This window comes from Doryrhamphus excisus, linkage group LG3 (genome assembly GCF_037039965.1).
Source record: "Doryrhamphus excisus strain RoL-2023G ecotype Guam linkage group LG3, RoL_Dexc_Guam_v1.1, whole genome shotgun sequence".
Lineage (NCBI taxonomy): Eukaryota > Metazoa > Chordata > Actinopteri > Syngnathiformes > Syngnathidae > Doryrhamphus > Doryrhamphus excisus.
The window spans coordinates 10,520,283-10,538,867 of record NC_136359.1 but is presented as its reverse complement, the minus strand read 5'-3'; the positions used below and the strand labels follow the sequence as shown (position 1 = coordinate 10,538,867).

General features: G+C 41.9%; 1 protein-coding gene across 1 annotated transcript; it reads right to left on the bottom strand.

Moving 5' to 3' along the window:
- Positions 1-788: 788 nt before the first annotated feature.
- Positions 789-18,582, bottom strand: lifra (LIF receptor subunit alpha a). The gene is made up of 18 exons (XM_058070643.2): positions 18,416-18,582; positions 8,962-9,111; positions 8,723-8,859; positions 7,928-8,081; positions 7,535-7,813; positions 5,761-5,887; positions 5,519-5,655; positions 5,289-5,431; positions 5,045-5,198; positions 4,737-4,801; positions 4,213-4,450; positions 3,954-4,139; positions 3,681-3,773; positions 3,455-3,604; positions 3,223-3,360; positions 3,052-3,145; positions 2,905-2,971; positions 789-1,801 (listed from the first exon to the last, which is right to left on the bottom strand). The coding sequence occupies exons 2-18, from the start codon at positions 9,047-9,049 to the stop codon at positions 1,124-1,126; spliced, it is 2,928 nt and encodes a 975-aa protein (XP_057926626.2). The 5' UTR covers positions 9,050-9,111; positions 18,416-18,582; the 3' UTR covers positions 789-1,123.
- Between the last annotated feature and the right edge of the window lie 3 nt (positions 18,583-18,585).

The following is an 18,585-nucleotide window of genomic DNA, read 5'->3' as shown; positions in this document are numbered from 1 at the left end:
AGCAGGGGAACCTTTCGTGCCATGCATGATTTCACATCATGACGTCTTAGTGTATTACCTACAGTAACCTTGGAAACGGTGGTCCCAGCTCTTTTCAGGTCATTGACCAAGTCCTGTCGTGTAGTTCTGGGATGATTCCTCACCTTTCTTAGAATCATTGAGACCCCACGAGGTGATATCTTGCATGGGGCTCCACTCCGATTGAGATTGACCGTCATGTTTAGCTTCTTCCATTTTCTAATGATAGCTCCAACAGTGGACCTTTTTTCACCAAGCTGCTTGGTAATTGCTCCGTAGCCCTTTCCAGCCTTGTGGAGGTGTACAATTTTGTCTCTGGTGTCTTTGGACAGCTCTTTGGTCTTCGCCATGTTACAAGTTAAAGTCTTACTGATTGTATGGGGTGGACAGGTGTCTTTATGCAGCTAACGACCTCAAACAGGTGCATCTGATTCAGGATGATACATGGAGTGCAGGTGGACTTCTAATGGGCAGACTAACAGGTCTTTCAGGGTCAGAATTCTAGATGATACACAGGTGTTCAAATACTTATTTGCAGCTGTATCACACAAATAAATTGTTAAAAAATCATGCATTGTGATTTCTGGATTTTTCTTTTTAGTTTATCTCTCTCACAGTGGACATGCACCTACGATGAAAATTTCAGACCCCTCCATGATTTCTAAGTGGGAGAAATAGCAAAATAGCAGGGTGTTCAAATACTTATTTTCTTCACTGTATATATATATATATATATACACACACACACACACACAAGTATATATACACACACACACACACACACACAGTATATAATACATTATGTTGTCTATATTCTATTATATTCTAGTATGTTATTTTAATTAAGCATCATTATTGTGTGGGGAATAAATATAGAACAATATCTTACCCCTAAAAGATGCCTTGTACTCTTTGCGGTTGAGCGCCACTATATGAGGAAATGAAGTATGCATTCATATTATTTACCTGTGGTCAATGTGCAGACTGCTACATCCAATGGGGAATTAGTTTTTGGCCTATGAAGCTTGTTTGCTGCATGTCACTGGTAAAGAATGTAAAAGTGTTAAGTCTGCCCGTTGGCTGGGCAGCTTCTAATGGGAGGATATCATGGCTTTGTAGAAGCCAGTAGGTTGGTGAACCAGCTTGCTGCAGATGATGAGAACTGACGTCTCTCCTCACCGTGCTCCTCGGATTCGCTGTCGGGGAGGAGGAACTGGGTGGAAGCCACCGAGGTGGGTGACCCTAAGTGGGGTGCCAGGCAGTCCCGTTCGCCAGACTCCTCGGGCGAGTCCAAATGCCAGGAGCTCTGGGGTTTGTAACCACCAGAACAGGCAGCTAGGGGCTCTTGGGAAGATTGCGGCAGAAGTGCGTCGTCGCTTGGTGCTGTAGGTTGCCTCTGAGGGCGGTAACCACCTTCGCTTTCAACCATGTTGACCTGGTGGCCCTCGGAGGTGCCTTGTTGACTCATCTGGAAGACCAGAGATGATGCTGAAGTTTGGATCCCTGTATAAGTCACATCAGTGTGTCCTGAGTCCAGTGAAGACCCAGACGAATCAGAGGAGTCCGGGAAACGTGGCCTTATGGGACGCTCATCAATCACTGGGTTGTAGTAGCGTAATGAGGTGGGCTCATCTGTGTCGACCGGCTCGTCTCGTATCATCTGCTCCTCTTCCTCCTCGTCCTCTTCGGGAATGCCTACAAGCACCTCTTTTATTGAGTCAAACTGTGGCTTATCCACAACATGGACCATATTGTGGGGAGATGGTGTCACATCCAGTGGTCCCTGTCAGGTCATGGACAGTTAGCAAACAGTCAAACATCTTTATATCCAAGACATCAGAGACATTTGCATTTTTTCCCAATCCTAGGTGTCCTAACATATCTGTCCTTCAGTCAGAATAGCCCTTTTAACAGCCCGGTCAGAGAGAACATAAAAAAAATACTTGAATTAGTCATTTCATACTTATTGAAAGGACAGGCACTCCAGAGACCATAATTTTTTTACCATTTATTCATTTTCTACGGCGTATCCTCACAAGGGTAGCGGGGGTTGCCTATCCCAGCTGTCTTCGGGCGAGAGGCGGGGTACACCCTGGACTGGTTGCCAGCCAATCACAGGGCACATATAGCAACCATTCACACTCACATTCATACCTATGGACAATTTGGAGTCACCAATTAACCTAGCATGTTTTTGGAATGTGGGAGGAAACCGGAGTACCCGGAGAAAACCCACGCATGCACGGGGAGAACATGCAAACTCCACATGTGAGTGTGAATGGTTGTTTGTGTGCCCTGTGATTGTCTGGCGACCAGTCCAGGGTGTACCCTGCCTCCCAAAGACAGCTGGAATAGGCACCAGCACCCCCCGCAATCCTTGTGAGAATAAGTGGTAGAAAATGAACGAATGAAAGAATGAATGTAGTTAGCAGCACGCTGCACACCCTATTTAGTAATATCAGGGGGTTAAATACACTTTTTTTTATTTGTAAAAATCTCTCTCTTGGAAGTGGACAAAATGCATGCATGTCGAGATATTTCATGGACGGTAGCAGAAATTGACTTTTTCCATCAGAGTTTCTTGGAGACTACAAGGAAGATAATTATAAGCAGCTGGTGGCAAACCTCCTGACATCCTACAAAGCCCTTGACTGCAATACATCACTGAAGATACACTTTTTGCATTTCCATCTAGATTTGAACTGTGGAGAAGTAAGTGATGAGCACGGGGAGCACCAGGACTTTGAAGCTATGGAGAAAAGATATCAGGAAAAGTTCTATGCTATGCTTACTGACTAATGTTGAAATGCGGTCAGTGACGACCCTGTTGAGTATGAGAGACAAGCCAAAAAGTTGTAAGTGATACTTTACCAAATGGACACATACCTGTGTTCTGGTCCAGTTATCGTTCAATTTAGGCTGAGGGATGTCTGGATAGAAGGCCGTCTTTACCCTGAAGAGATAAAATGTACAGTATATAATGTGAATAGAGCATGTCATCAAACAACTACAAACAATGAAAGTCTCACTAACCATTCCCGTTTCTTATAGCAAAGGACGGTGACAAGGGCTAGCAATAAAGCTGTAAGTCCCAACGAGGCCAGTATTTCCAGGATGAGCCAATCAGCTTGATGGAAGAGAAAATATATGGCGTCAATATAGACATAAAGATGACTAACTATGCAGTCATAACAATGCACATACCGAGGGGCTCCACTGTGATGGAGATGGTGGTGCCCGTGTCCTCGCCTGCTGAGGTATAGGCTTTGATTGTGAATTTATAGGAGCCCTCCGAGAGACCCTTAACTGTGTACTCCCTGCTTCCTTGTCCCGACAGACTGGCTGCACAAGCATGGACAGCATGGGTTAGAAAGTGTGAATATCTCATTTTTTTCCAGCACTCTAATTTTGACTGTAAACAGAGGGCAAATCATACCTAGTTTTACAAGGTGGGAGTCATTACTCATGTAAACATTGTAACCCAGGAGGTCACCTCGCCTGCTGACCTCCGGGACGGCTCCCCATGTTAATATAACGTCAGATTCCTGTTGACTGATTTGTAGCTGGGGGACAGGCCTTGATGGAGCTAGGGTATGGAAGGGAGTATTTGGAAAATTAAAGCATGTTCAAGACAAATGTCTCTGTCAAGCTGTTACACTTACCCAGCTCTTGCATGTAGCCCTGCCAACGCTGCAGCAGTTCTAATGTGCATGTGAACAGGGATATGTTGTACTTCACACCCGGCTGGAAGTTGGCTGAAAAAAAAAAAACCCCAACAACATCAAGAAGAGGCAACAGCAGAAAGTTAATTTGTAGTTGTACACATATTTGTTTTGGCTCACTACACGGACAATTATGAAAATTCAATGACTACTTCAACCCACCACTGCCACAAATGGAGTGCTGCCGTATGGGAAACACTGGATGATAAGTACCTGATTCAATGGAGACGTTTGTTTTTCCCAAGGCCGGCTTCATCCACTCCACAGGGCAGTCCTGCTGGCAGAGGGCATCATGCCACTCTACTACATAACCACAGCTGGAGTTGGTATCATCCTGCCAGACCAGGGGGAAACCTTTGTCCATATAAACGGCCCTCGACACAACAATATTACTCTTATCTGAAAAAAAATGAGTAATGTTATGCGACAAATACAATCAGTGGGGCAACATGAGACACTGCTTACGACATACCTGCGGCATGTAGAGGAAAAACAACGCTTATTGGTGGAGACGACCCTGCGGCGTTCTTGGCTATGACAGTTGCCATAACCTCGTTGTCATTACTGAAGGCTGCTATTTGGGTGAGGTTGATCGGGAGCGTGAAAGTGTCGGGAGGAAGAGTTTCAGTGTGCTGCAGGTTCTCCTCAGGGCTCCAAAACGTGACCTCGTAAGATGTGATCTGACCGTGGCTTTCTCTTGCTGTCAGAGGCTGAGGTTGGTGAAGAAGATGAGAGTTTTAAGTTAATTTCCAGTTTCCTGGGGTATTAAATTGGCATGTGTGACCTGCATTACATGCTGTACAATTACAATACATGGAAAAAGAAACAAATAGTATGTTCCGTGATCAAAAGCAGAATACAACATGAATATATTCAAATTTGATATTGCCAATACATTATTATAATGTATAGTATTAAAAATTATTCCATATTTATGTGAATGTGTTCTGAAACATGGCTGTTATTCAAACAAATAATACAAATTTCAAACATTACCATCCAAAGAATCTGTCCGGTGTTGTCATCGTTGATATGCATCCACACATTTAGAGCATCTGGAACTATGATGCAAAAAACACTACTTAACAAACATACAACACAAAACTTAAGAAAAATGATTGGTAATTGTTACAATATAACCCAGGTGAATAGCCACACTGCGAATGCATACATAAGTAAGTGAAGGATCTAAGCTGCTGTGGATTTAAACAGAAGTTTTGAAAACAAAAGAAACCGACTAGCGTCAGCGAATGCAGACTCAAGACGGCATGTAAAAAGGGACATGCACCTCAATGCATCCTTACCATCAATATTTGTTTTGAAAGAAAAGGGCTGACTCCAGTTTCCCCACTTCCAGAAATTCCGCTGGGCACCACAGCGTACTTTAACACTATAATCCTCATCAGGATACAAATCCAGAAGAAGCACCGTGCTCAAACCAACGCCTGTGAAGGTGCGCTGAACAAAACCAGCCCCACCAAAAAACAACATTTTAAATGAATGTAACACATTTAATTTGGATGAAGATAAAAGGAGAAAGTAACTAACCTTTGTTTTATTGTTTTGAGAATTGAGCTCTACCTGGCAGACTAGAGCCAGGGAAGTATAGCTTTCATATTCCCACTTCCACAGCACCGTAACATTCCATGCACTGACAACAGCGCTCAGCCTTGGAGGTGCGACTGGCCGCACTGCCATGAAAACACAAGACAATAAATATTTAACGCAGTCATATACATGTGTTCCTTGAGCATGACAAGCTGAGCTGAGCAGCCCACCTCTGTGCCAGATGTCTGCAGAGTCCGACAAGCTATACAGGCCCAAAGGATTCACAGCTTCCAGCGTCCAGTTTCCCTCCCACTGTGTCACATTACACATCCTGAACTCTTCTGGTTTGATGGCCTCCGCACATTTCCTTCGAATAAAAAGTCCTCATATGAGACACAGACATGGCTCTTCTCCCTCTCGATGAACAAGTGCTCTGGATTTGACATTAGTGTACACCACTGCATTAAAGTACCTGTTGTTTATTGAGAAGATTGTTCGTCGCTTGCCGTACAATCGGGTGTCTCGCCGTTCCTTCCACTGGCACACGGCTGACATCAAATCATGTGTCTCACAAAAAAAATCACTGAGCAGAGGAGGATCTGGGACAGAAAGAAATTACTATAAATTAAATAATTGACATCAATACGATGAAACAATCCACAAACTCATTTGCAACCAGGACAATTGGATAGCTTAGATATTAATCTACATTGTCACAATTCTAAAGGTGACAACCAGGTCCCAGGAAAAAAACGTTAGTCTGGAGCCCTGACAATAGAAGTGGTCAGTGTACAACTCATATAGCAGTATATATTTGCTATCAACGCACAGCCCTTATTGTCCAAATAGCTGACAACACAAGTAACTACTAGTGTCTTGCCCAGTGCAGGGTGGTGGCAGCGTCACAGTCTGGGGATGCCCGAGTCCTGCCTGCACTTTGGAGCTGCGGTTGACTGAGAGGAAAACACAAACTCTAGCATGTACTGTGACATTGTGAAGCACGGCTTGATCCCTTTCCTGGGAAACTGGGCCACATGTAGGGGTGTAACGACGCGTTTTAATAACCACTCCTTTCGTATTATGACTCGTGATTGCCGGTAAGATTCAAGTAGTTTGAAAGGCTTAAAGTTGCACCAAAGTTACAAAGCATACGTATGTAACACTCGTGCCCGAGTTGTAGGGCATCTACAGCCATCCTTTACGGGACAAAAACTCAAACTTGTGCTCTTTGGAGAGGACTTGTCGGCTCGTTTACATGACATCATCCGTGCGCTCCACTCAACAGGCATGACTAATCAACTTACGGCAAATCAAACTGTTACCCGAGTAACGTTTAATGTCCACATGGCAGCTTTTATACAAGGTAACAAGCCCAAGCACGCCTCCTAGGCATGTCTCCAAATCTGAATCCAATTTAGCACCAATAGTGCATCCTCAAGTGGATGGTGGAGGAGCGCCATCCACCAATGATGTCACCATGAAGGAGTGGAAGAGGATTCCAGTGACAGCATGTACAGTTCTGGTGAATTCCACACCCAGTCGGTTTAAGGTGCTGCTCGATAACAATGGTTCTCACACTTTGGACATGATTCTGACATGTGTCATTTTCTGTGGTTAGTAAATACGTACATAATGCTCTAGACCAGGGGTCGGCAACCTTTACTATGAAAAGAGCCATTTTACCCAATGCCCACTGAAGAAAAATAGCCTGGAGCCGCAAAACATATAGTATGTTTAAAACAACATTGGAGGGAATTTGGGGGTATCAAAGTAGTTCAGATAAGAAAAGACGAGTTGGAGTACTGTATGTATGTGTAAACTACTGTAAACGTAAAAACAAGTTCCCATGCCGCTGTTTTTAAATTATCTCGAATTTATTTTTTAGATTTGTAGGTAAGTATTACTTGTTTTTCTTCATGTACTGAACTGGATAGCAGTCAGAACTCACTCAGGATGCATTCATGGTCTCAGACAAAGTTGGATTTTTTAAAACTCATTACAAAAGACGTGCATTTTCCCCACTCGGGTGTTAAAAATATTCAAGCATCGCAAAGGGAGCCACAATAAAGAGGCTGAAGAGCCACATGCGGCTCTGGAGCCGCAGGTTGCTGACCCCTGCTCTAGACGTTGTACACTGACTACTCTAAATTGTCTAGTATTGTCACAATGATCTTGTCTGGTAAAAAAAAATCTAACATAAATGTTTAAATTGAGAAAGAGAATAGCTCCCATAACAAATGTCTTACATCCAACTAAGACCACGGTTCCAGACAGCTTGGTCTCGTCGAGGCTGTCCTGGCAAATTACATTGGTCCCTGTCCTGTTCGATGGCACCTGGTCGACCGCTGTGAAGCCGTAACTCCGCCTACTTAGCCGCGTGGCATTCATGATTGTGTTGCCATAACGTATGGAACCAAAATGCCGCCCCTCCGCCACAATGCAACAGAAGGTGGTGCTGTCCCCTGCACTCACAACTCTGTCCTGAGGGTACAGCTGGAACTTGACATAGGTGGGCAGATCGTTTCCTGTAAAGGGAAACAATAGGGGGAAGAGGATGATTTAAGGGCAGAGACATATAAATAGAGATGTTGTGTTTTTTCAAGCATGGAGGAGACATAACATTAAAACAGAAGTTTGACCTTGGAGGATCTGCGTGTCACTCCATTCGCTCATCGCCTGCCCCTCTCTTGAGCGGATTTGGATGGACAATGAGGTACATTCTAGAGGTTCTGCGGAGGTCCAATTCCACTCGTACCGACCAGTTGTCTGATTTACAGTCACAGGCAGTGTGTCCTAAAACACAGGAGATGAGCCTGATGGAACGTGTTCTTTGTAATTAATGGAGCCCTCTAAATTGAGCCTTTTAAAAGAAAGGCATTTCAAAGACACTCTCGCTCTCTCTTTTTACCTTTTATATGATAGTGTATATGATATGATACATGACATATATAATAAACCAAATAGGTAATATGTATATGATTAAAAACATAATTCTGCTTAAAAATTGCATAGGGAGGAGGATTTCTAGCCCATTCGCCAATTTTCTAGCATTTTTATAGACATTAAAAGACAACATTAACATGTTTAAATTATGCGTTCAATTTCAGTGAAATAACATCTTAAATTTAGTATTCAATTACACCTTTGTTGTTGCCAACAACCTATACAGCACTTTTCCATCTGTCCAGGTCAATGGTGTGTGTAAATGACAGGAAAACAAGCGCCGTCTTGAAGACAAGCTCCTTTGGTGCCATCTGTTGGTTTGCAAGACACCTTTTTTTTGTTGTTTGAGGTGGAAATACCGCCTCATATCTGGGTCAACACGGCATCAATTCAATGTTTCTAACAATAAAATAAGCAATTTTTATGTCATACAAGGGCTAAATATTAAAAAAAGGATGTCCCAAAGAAAAATTTTGTATGTAGGTACTCACATGGAAGACAGTTTGATTAAGTTCTGTCCTGAGGATCAAGATGTCAAACATTGTGGCCCCGCCTCCCAGCCAGGATATGGATATTTGCTGCATTTTCATGTTTGGTGACAGGTTCACTTGCTGGGGTACAGTCAGGACTGAGGAGAAACAAGCAAAGAGACATGCATTCATCCTGTAAGTGTACATGGTGTGATGGTGTGTACTAAAGGGAGTATGGAAAGCGGCATAGAGAGTCCTACCATTCTGGGCATGAGTGTGTACCACTGAAAGGCCAAGGAGACAACAGATGAGCCAGACAGGCCTGCAGCTGGCGCGTAACTGAAGCATGGTGAGTGACTGGTGGTGGTTTCCTCTCCACTACAGCAGCACCATGCTGATGGCAGAGCCCCCTGTGAGAGCATGGACAACACAAATACAAGTTGAAGTGGAACTGATTCTAGTTTTTTATTTGAAACCAGCCAGATGCTTAAGAAAATACCACCACCTGCTTCTTGCACACTGACTCTTTGTTTTGTACTGACTGGAATCGCTAGCAGTCAAAAGCACATGTACCAACCTGAAAATGCAGGCTGTAGCGAAATACACCAGAAACAACTACTAATACTACAACTACTCACCTGCCGTGTACAGTCTAATGAGGCCCAATACCAGAGCAGTAGCAAACATCTAGTCTTTAATACACACCTTCGATTTAACAATCAAGATATGCTGGGCAATGATATTCCATGCCTATTAGGTGATAGATACGCCTTCCAAAATGAAGGCATTTTTTTACGCATGGGCATCACAAGCTACACTTCTGTTATGATGGCAGGAGGCACAACAGCATCCCTGTAGGGTCATATGGAGTCAGCCACACTGATTCTCTTTAACTCTTCTATTACTATTAAGTCTTTATTCTAACCTGGACGCAACAACAGCAGCGCAATCCAAACACCACTTACAGTAAATTCCGGTGTATAAGACGCACCGGTGTTGAAGCAGCAAGTCATTACTCAATAATATAATATAACAGTCTGACTCACAGTGTCATTCTACATAGAAGGCTGAAATCATCAAACAGCAACTTAACACCCAAAATGTAGGAAACAAATATACAATACAAGTACCAATACCAGTTTTTGATAAACAAAAAAAAAATACAGTGCATCCGGAAAGTATTCACAGCGCTTCACTTTTTCTACATTTTGTCATGTTACAGCCTCATTCCAAACTGTATTAAATTAATCTCTTACCTCAAAATTCTACACAAAATACTCCATTATGACAATGTGAAAAAGTTTTTTTTTGACTTTTTTTGAATTTATTAAAAATAGAAAACAAAAAAATCACATTTCCATAAGTATTCACAGCCTTTGCTTAATACTTTGTTGATCCACCTTTGGCAGCAATTACAGCCTCAAGTCTTTTTGAATATGATCCCACAAGTTTAGCACACCTATCTTTAGGCAGTTTTGCCCATTCTTCTTTGCAATAAGTCTCAAGCTCCATCAAGTTGGATGGGAGACGTCTGTGCACAGCCATTTTCAGATCTCTCCAGAGATGTTCGATCGGATTCGAGTCTGGACTCTGGCTGGGCCACTCCAGGACATTCACGGAGTGGTTCTGAAGCCAATCTTTTGAGATCTTGGCTGTGTGCTAATGTCTACTGTCTATATCAGGGGTTCCCAAACTTTTTCCTGTGAGGGCCACATAACTTTTCCCTGCTCTGATGGGGGGCCGGGGTCAGTTTGTAGCAGAAAATGTAACGATTGCATGGGTGTCTAAACATAAACATTTATTGTTTTCCAGAAAGCCACACAAAACCAAATATTAATAACCCTTTCCGGGATCTTCATGGAAAAAATAAGTCAGGAAATATATAGTCAGGAAAATATAAGTCAGGAAATATATAACAACACAATTATGAAATAAATAATAACCAAATACTCTCTCTGGGGACTTCAAAGAAAAACAAAGTCAGGAAATATTTAACAACACAATTATGAAATAAATATCATACTATAAATAGCTATCATACCTGTCTTTGTGACGGGATTCATAGTGTCGGTGCAGATTGTATTCTTTAAATACAGCCACCATCTCTTGATAGATGAGACAAACCGCTTTTTCTTTGCATTGAACAAAAAAATAATCGTTTGTCTACTGCAGGTTAAATACCCTGCATTCTGAATCAATTTTTCTCTTACCTAATCTTTTCGCCATTGTTCCGCTCTATTTGACGGGGTGAGTCAAGGATTTTTTTTCTGGGAGGGGAGAGGGGTATTTATCTGGTGTTGCTCAGGGGGCCGGAGCAAAGGTAGAGGCGGGCCGGATCCGGCCCGTGGGCCGTAGTTTGGGGACCCCTGGTCTATATGGTCAAGGTACATGACCAGTCCACTGAGGTCAAGAGTGCTCTGGAGCAGGTTTTCATCCAGGATATCTCTATATATTGCTGCATTCATTTCCCTTCTATCCTGACTAGTCTGCCAGTTCCTGCTGCTGAAAAACATCCCCACAGCATGATGCTGCCACCACCATGCTTCACTGTAGGGATGGTATTGGCCTGGTGATGAGCAGTGCCTGGTTTCCTCCAAACATGGCGCCTGGCATTCACACCAAAGAGTTCAATCTTTGTCTCATCAGACCAGAGAATTTTGTTTTTACAGGCCTGATTGGTGGATTGCTGCAGAGATGGTTGTCCTTCTGGAAGGCTCTCCTCTCTCCACAGAGGAACGCTGGAGCTCTGACAGAGTGACCATCGGGGCCTTGGTCACCTCCCTGACTAAGGCCCTTCTTCCCCGATCGCTCAGTTTAGAAGGCCGGCCAGTTCTTGAAGAGTCCTGGTGGTTCCAAACGTCTTCCATTTACGAATAATGGAGGCCACTGTGCTCATTGGGACCTTCAAAGCAGCAGAAATTTTTCTGTATCCTTCCCCAGATTTGTGCCTCAAGACAATCCTGTCTCGCAGGTCTACAGACAGTTCTTTTGACTTCATGCTTGGTGTTTGTGCTCTGACATGCACAGTCAACTGTGGGACCTTATATAGACAGTTATTATATTTCCAAATCATGTCCAATCAACTGAATTTACTGCAGGTGGACTCCAATTAAGCTGTAGAAAGATCTCAAGGATGATCAGTGGAAAAAAGATGCACCTGAGCTCAATTTTGAGCTTCATGGCAAAGGCTGTGAATACTTATGTAAATGTGATTTTTTTGTTTTCTATTTTTAATAAATTCAAAACATGTCAAAAAAACCTTTTTTCACATTGTCATAATGGAGTATTTTGTGTAGAATTTTGAGGTAAGAGATTAATTTAATTCAGTTTGGAATGAGGCTGTAACATGACAAAATGTAGAAAAAGTGAAGCGCTGTGAATACTTTCCGGATGCACTGTATGTTAACAGCTTCCTTTCATGCATTTCTTCCCAGCAAAGCCTTTCATTGGCCATGGCTGCCGAGGCTCTGCAATAGTTCATTCCCAAAAATCCATATGATAGATAACGAGAAGCACAAGCAAACTATGCTGACAGTAAATTAAGCCTTGAACACGATGAACTTGTATGTTCGTGCAGCTAATTCTCGGATTTGTTTTGTCTAACTGTCACACAGGTGCTGCTGTTTACAACTGGACAAGCTTGGACAAGTGCTACATAAGTCCCTTGACAAAATAACTTGCAGGGACGGGCTGATTCATTATTGCAACACACACCTGGTTGTTTTTTTTATGTATTTATTTTTTTATGGTTTGTGGACTTAACATTATGACATATGCAGTTTGAAAGGACTCTCAGTGTGTTTGGCTTGAAAAAAAAAGCAGCACCTCTATATGAAATTCAAAGCCATAGCTCTACATAAATACAGCTGTCTGGACTGGATGTTTCACATGCACGTCAGCACCAAGATGTGCCCACTGCACGCAAGGTGAGTGTCCACATTAAAGGCTCCTGAAGCAGAATATGCCCTGCAGCCTCCAGCACACGCTATAACTTGGAAGTCCGGTGCTTGGAAGCTGGACAATGAGCAGATTCTGGGAAATGCAACTAGGAAATTGATAGCTCCAAATGCTCGGCACACGAATCAATACTGGTTTGCAGGGCAGAAGCAATAAATGTGACCACAGATGAGGCAAACAACAAGAATGTGGTCTGCACTTAAAAACCAAGTCTGACCTTCATCTGTATGCAGGCAGTATTCCCATTTTAGACAAGAGTTTTTTTCTTCCTCGTCTCACCAACCCAGACTTTGCAACATTGCCTTTGACCATTCCCAGCCACGGAAAAAGTCTGTTGAAATGTTTAAAGTGCAGGACTGACCGTACAGTGATGCAATCATGTCTTGTTTATCCAGCCTCCTCTTCTAAAAACATAACAACCCAGTCTCTACACTACAAAAACAAGATTAAATACCTGAAATCATGGTAAACATTACTTTTAACTGACATATTTTTTCGTACCAGGTACTTTCATCACCCAACTTAAGTAAAAGGGACTAAGACAACTATACGGTAGTTTGAGGAAACGCAGTGGTGGATGTGGAGCCACATGAAGGACCAAGTACTATGCAGAAATGGAAGGAAAAAGGTTATTTTCAATGCTAAGTTTAGCTACAAAGCCCTGGCAGGGCCCTGATAACAACATCAAACCTATTTGTTTCTACCGTCACTTTGAGTTGAGCTGTCAAGAAGAATATGACAACATGCAAACTCCACACAGAGATGCCCAAGCGGAGAATCAAACCCAGGTCTTTGGATGGATCTTAAAACATGACTATATTAACATGGTGGACAGTAAGGAGGAAGTGATATGTGTCAAAGTGAAAGTTTCTGGTATGCTTGAAATGTAGCTTTTCACAAAAAGCTTTTTTTTGTTGGGCACCAATATTTTCCTGAAACACACTGATGTTCCACTGCTGCTTACTAGAGAACAGAAAAAACTAGAAACAAACTTTTTTGCTAAAAGACGAGAGTCTAATCTTTCTTTTAGTAGTTTCCATATTGATATAGCCATAAAACACAATATTCTGTGTGCCTTGAAAGATCAGTCAAAATTGTCTAAAATGGCCAATACTGAAGGGGTTGTCTTTTACAAAATGTCTGAGATAGATTGACTTATGATGTACAACAAGAAAAACAAAGGCGCAAGAATAGGCAACCAAAGTTTTTGAGTAAGTGTATGCTTTTTTCTGGTAACTTTTCTTCGCTTTCCCTTAAAAGGTGCTGTGCATCATCAGCTCCCAGCTACACTTTTTCAACCAAAAAATATAAGAACACCATCACCAGCTAGCAGATGTTACCAATAGTGGGCGAGAACAACAGATTGAAGAAATAAATCTTTATATTTGTCACAGGAAAATAATGATTGAACTGCTAATTGTGCCAAGTTGGAGGGATTCGACTTCTGAAGAACCACTAGCGTAAAAAATTGGGATAGAGTGCAGTCAAAAATATTTACTTGTGTGAATAAGTGTTGACATTCTGAAACATGAGCCACAATCCTGATCCTGACCTTGGAATAGGAACTAGTGGGCGACCGGATGCTTTAGGCAGAAAAAAAGGCGCTAACAGATGAGTGCGTGTGTAAAAAATGCCAGTACTCTGACCTCACTAGAGAAAGGACATTCAGTCCAGTGTGTGAAGCTGCTGGACTCAAAACAATCCTTCCTTCCTTCCCATGCACTGTTGTCCGTGATGCATTAACACGGAGGCAACAGGAAGCGACTAAAAGAGCCATGTACTAATGACTTCAGCAATAAACACCCTTCTCACACTTCAGAAGTACACTAGTGCGAAGTATACTAGTATAGTTTTGCGGGGTGCAACACTGGCTGTTGTAACAGGAGCTCAGGAGTGCGGAGTGTGCAACGGTCATTAAATTTGAAGTTTCCATTACTCAGAGACAGTAGAGTGCAGTATAAGTTAACCTACTAGTGGCTGATTCAGTGTAAACATACATTGGAGAAAAAGGCCCTGAATTCATACGGCTAGAATAATTAGAGGGGAGACTGTTGCATTAAACATAAAGCCTGCATACATAAATTAGAGAAGTAACAAATAATCTATGAATGAATGATTAACAGATTAACAAATTACTCAAGAATAGGCATGGAATTGGTATGCAATTAATATTTTTTTTAACTTAAAGATGTACATACATCTTGATGATTTCAGCCTGCCAACTGTGAATGTTTACATTTCTTTAGTGATCAATAAAAACACACCTATTATGTTTGTGTTTTAGGCAAAACAAAAAACAAGATATTCACACACATCATCTTTGACTTTGGAGAACAGGGCCCCGTTTCACGAAGCAGGTTTAGTGAAAACTCTGAGTATGTTAACCCTGAAATGAGGGAAACTCTGAGTTTTCCGTTTCACAAAGGGACGTAAGTCAAACCAGAGACAGAGGAGTAACTCCAGCCTGTTTCACAGAGAGAGGTAACTTAACCTCGGTGTCAGTTACTATGGCAACAGACCCTGTGAACATAACCTGGTCAGGACCGGGTTTTCTTCAATGAACCTCGAGTTTCTTTCTGTCTCTGCCCTCTTACGCTACACACGGTGTGATTCATTCATTGTCGCGCGTGTTTAAAGCCAGTTTGGTCGTTTTTCTTCAAGGTGTGCTGTGTGTCGCATTGTTTTTTGAACCATGGCATGTCCGTTTGTAGAAGACCCTGCAGACGAAGAGGCACTACTACTCAGAAGAGAGCTCCGCATTCGTAGGGAAGTTATCCACAGGCCGAAATTGGACACGCTATCATTTCCAGATAATTTTCTTTTCGAACGGTACCGCTTCACTTCACCATCCATCACTTACATCCATAATCTCATCCGTCAGGACATTCAAAACATCACCAACCGTGGACGTCCACTGTCATCCACCCAGATTCTGTGTGTTGCTCTTCGGTTTTTTGCCAACGGAAGTTTTTTATATAATATAGGTGATGCAGAAAACATTAGCAAGGCCACCGTCTGCAGAGCTGTGAGAAAAGTGTCCCTAGCACTAAAAAGACGAATCAACTCCTTTGTTGTGTTCCCGGGACATAAACCCGTGGGGGTCATCAAGGAGGAATTCCACAGAATTGCAGGTGAATGTAGAAATCAGTTAAAATGTATGATTATAAATCATATTCAGTTAATGATATGGTGCTGCAACCTCACACTGGGATTTGTCATTTTCATTTCTTTTAGGATTCCCTGGTGTGATAGGGTGCATCGATGGGACGCACATTCCCATCGTTGCTCCTTCAGAAAATGAAGGAGACTATGTGAACAGAAAATCCATTCACAGCATCAATGTGCAGGTAGATTGAATGTCAGACTGCATCAAACTGCAAAAACTCAAAATCATACCAACAATATTTGTCTTATTTCTCGTCAAAATGTCTAATTTCAAATCACACCTAAAAGTAAATTGTTTTTAGACAATGTTCACATGTTTCAATCACATTTCACTTAAAAAAATAATTTGAAAAATCTGTCAGTGGAGCAAGTTTGTTATTTCTACTTATTTCAATTGAAAATGTGCGTGAAACAAGTGAAAATTGCCTGAAAACCAGTTACTTTTTATGTGGTGTCTTAAGTGTAAAGACATTTGATGAGAAATGTAGACCAACTACATGGTCACCCATGGTGAATCGAGGGAACGGGGCTCCATTGATGAGGGCTTTTTAAAGTTGTGGTACACGCGCTTAACGGGGCCCAGTTTGTGAAAACTGTTTGTGTTTGTTTCATTAAGGGCCTAACATCAAGGGCCTAACCGATTACTCGATTAATCAAAAAAAGCCAAGCTGCAGCTTAATCAACTAAGAAAATAATCATTATCTATAGTATAGTTCTAAAATGAATTACCGTAATTTTTTGTGTATTTGGCGCTACTTTTTTATGCGTTGAACTCTGGCACTTGGGCTGTGATGTGGCTGATTCCCATGATGCTTAGAGTGCAAGTCCAGGGAGTAGTGAAGTGGATGCTCATATCACGTTTTGAAGTCTGTTTTGATCAGACAAATCTCAGGTGTATAATTACCACATCTTCTGCTTGGTCTGCTCGGACCACCAAACGTCACTAATGTGACCGTTTGCTTTACTGGGTTGACTGGTCATGCCTGGAAAGCAGAACGCATGAATGATGTCATATAAAAGCGAGTGTTGTGATACGTTGTGCTTACATGTTGCCAGTGTGTCCACTCCAATAGAGTACAAGTTTGTGAGCATTTGTCTTGTCAAAGAGTAACTTTAGACGCCCTACAACTCGGGTGCTACACTATCACCAACAAGTGTGCAAAGGCTGGACCACTGCATGATGAAGACGACAACTCACAAAGGGCTAATTTTCCTCAGGACGAAAGATGCCAAGAACAACAATGAAAGGGGAACTGACAAAGTGTGTAATGAAGGAATTATAAGGCTATTCAACTGTAAAGAAGAAGACAACTTTTGTGGTTTTAGTTCCCAGGAGGAGGATGAGGACAATGATGAATGACTTTTTGGTAGGCTGTTGTTTAGGTAGCCATTTTCCATGCACGGTTTAAAAAAAATCTTTCTCTATAACATCTTTCTGTGCACTAAATATCCCATGTTATGACATGGACACCTGTGGCTTTTAGACAGGTGTGGCCTATATATATGTATACATTTTTCTCTTTAAATTTAATGGGTGCAGCTAATAGAGCAGTGTGCTCTAGTGTCCACAAATTGCGGTGTCATTTCCCCTTCTTGTGTGCACACAAAAGGAAATATGCAAAAAACAAAGTGTCTGATAGTACACACTTGAGATGAGATGTCTATTTGAGCAGAGGGCTCTAACTTTGGGAGGGATAGGGATTTGATCCCCTACAAGGATTTACCATCAATTTATCATTAGTTAAAAAGAATGTTCTGAATTTCTGCTTCCATGCCATTGATGTATTGAGCAGAATAAAGCTGCCCGCAGAAGCAGTGCAGCACACTGCGGTTAACATTTACATTGGAAAATTGGGTAAATTTTCTGGAAAATTAGGTAAAGTCCTGCATTTGTTTTCGATCTTGACCGCAGTATTTTCCGGTTGCATTTTTTGTGTTTTGGTTTTGGCTCATTGCTGTGTTTGGAGCGTTGGGTCGTTGCTGGGCGTTTGCTCTGTCGGACACTGTAACATCAGCTCCAGGTTGTATAACCACGACAGAATAAATATTTAAAAATATATACAGCTTCCCAAAATAGGGTGGATGAAAAAACATTAACAAATGTTATGAAACACTACAAGTGAATAATAGCCACGAACATGTAATTACATCATCATATATGGAAACAATTATAATAATTAAATAAAGGCGGGTATGTTTTTAATATATGTGCGATTATCTGTCAATACAGATGAGTTATTCTCCACGACAAGTCACAGGTACTCCGCATTGTACCACGACAGCAACATTATCATTAGCGTTAGCATGAGCATGAGCATGAGCATTAGAATTAGCATTAGCAAGCAGCCAGGAGCAGCAGCCGCATAGATGTCGTCGTGACATCCCATTTTCACAGTGATGGCATTTGGGTCGTATCATTTGTGGATGTACATCATCAAATGTGTTGGATGTAATATAAAAAAGAAGATGTTAATTCAGCAAACACAGAAAGGCCATTTAATGTTTAAAAAAACACAGTTAGCCACCACACATGCCGACACCCGACATGTTCGTTTAGCGGTTATTAAGAGCTCACCAGTAACACTTATTTACCTTCAGTAGACACAAATCCTTTATGATGTCGTTTTTCCTTGTGTAACACGTAATCCAGAGAGTAAAAACGACTGGAGAGGTGATTTCGAATGACGTGTTATGTTATAGAGTCGTACTGTCTGAAGAGAGCAAGCCCTTTCCCAATGGATCACACGGGAGTGGGTAGGGAT

Excerpts from the sequence above, each read along its gene's own strand:
- lifra (XM_058070643.2), bottom strand. The coding sequence starts at position 9,049 with ATGCTTCAGTTACGCGCCAGCTGCAGGCCTGTCTGGCTCATCTGTTGT. Across the intron at positions 4,802-5,044 it reads TTTCAAAACAAATATTGATG|TTCCAGATGCTCTAAATGTG; the intron begins GTAAGGATGCAT and ends TTTGCATCATAG. Across the intron at positions 1,802-2,904 it reads ATAACTGGACCAGAACACAG|GGACCACTGGATGTGACACC; the intron begins GTATGTGTCCAT and ends ATGACCTGACAG.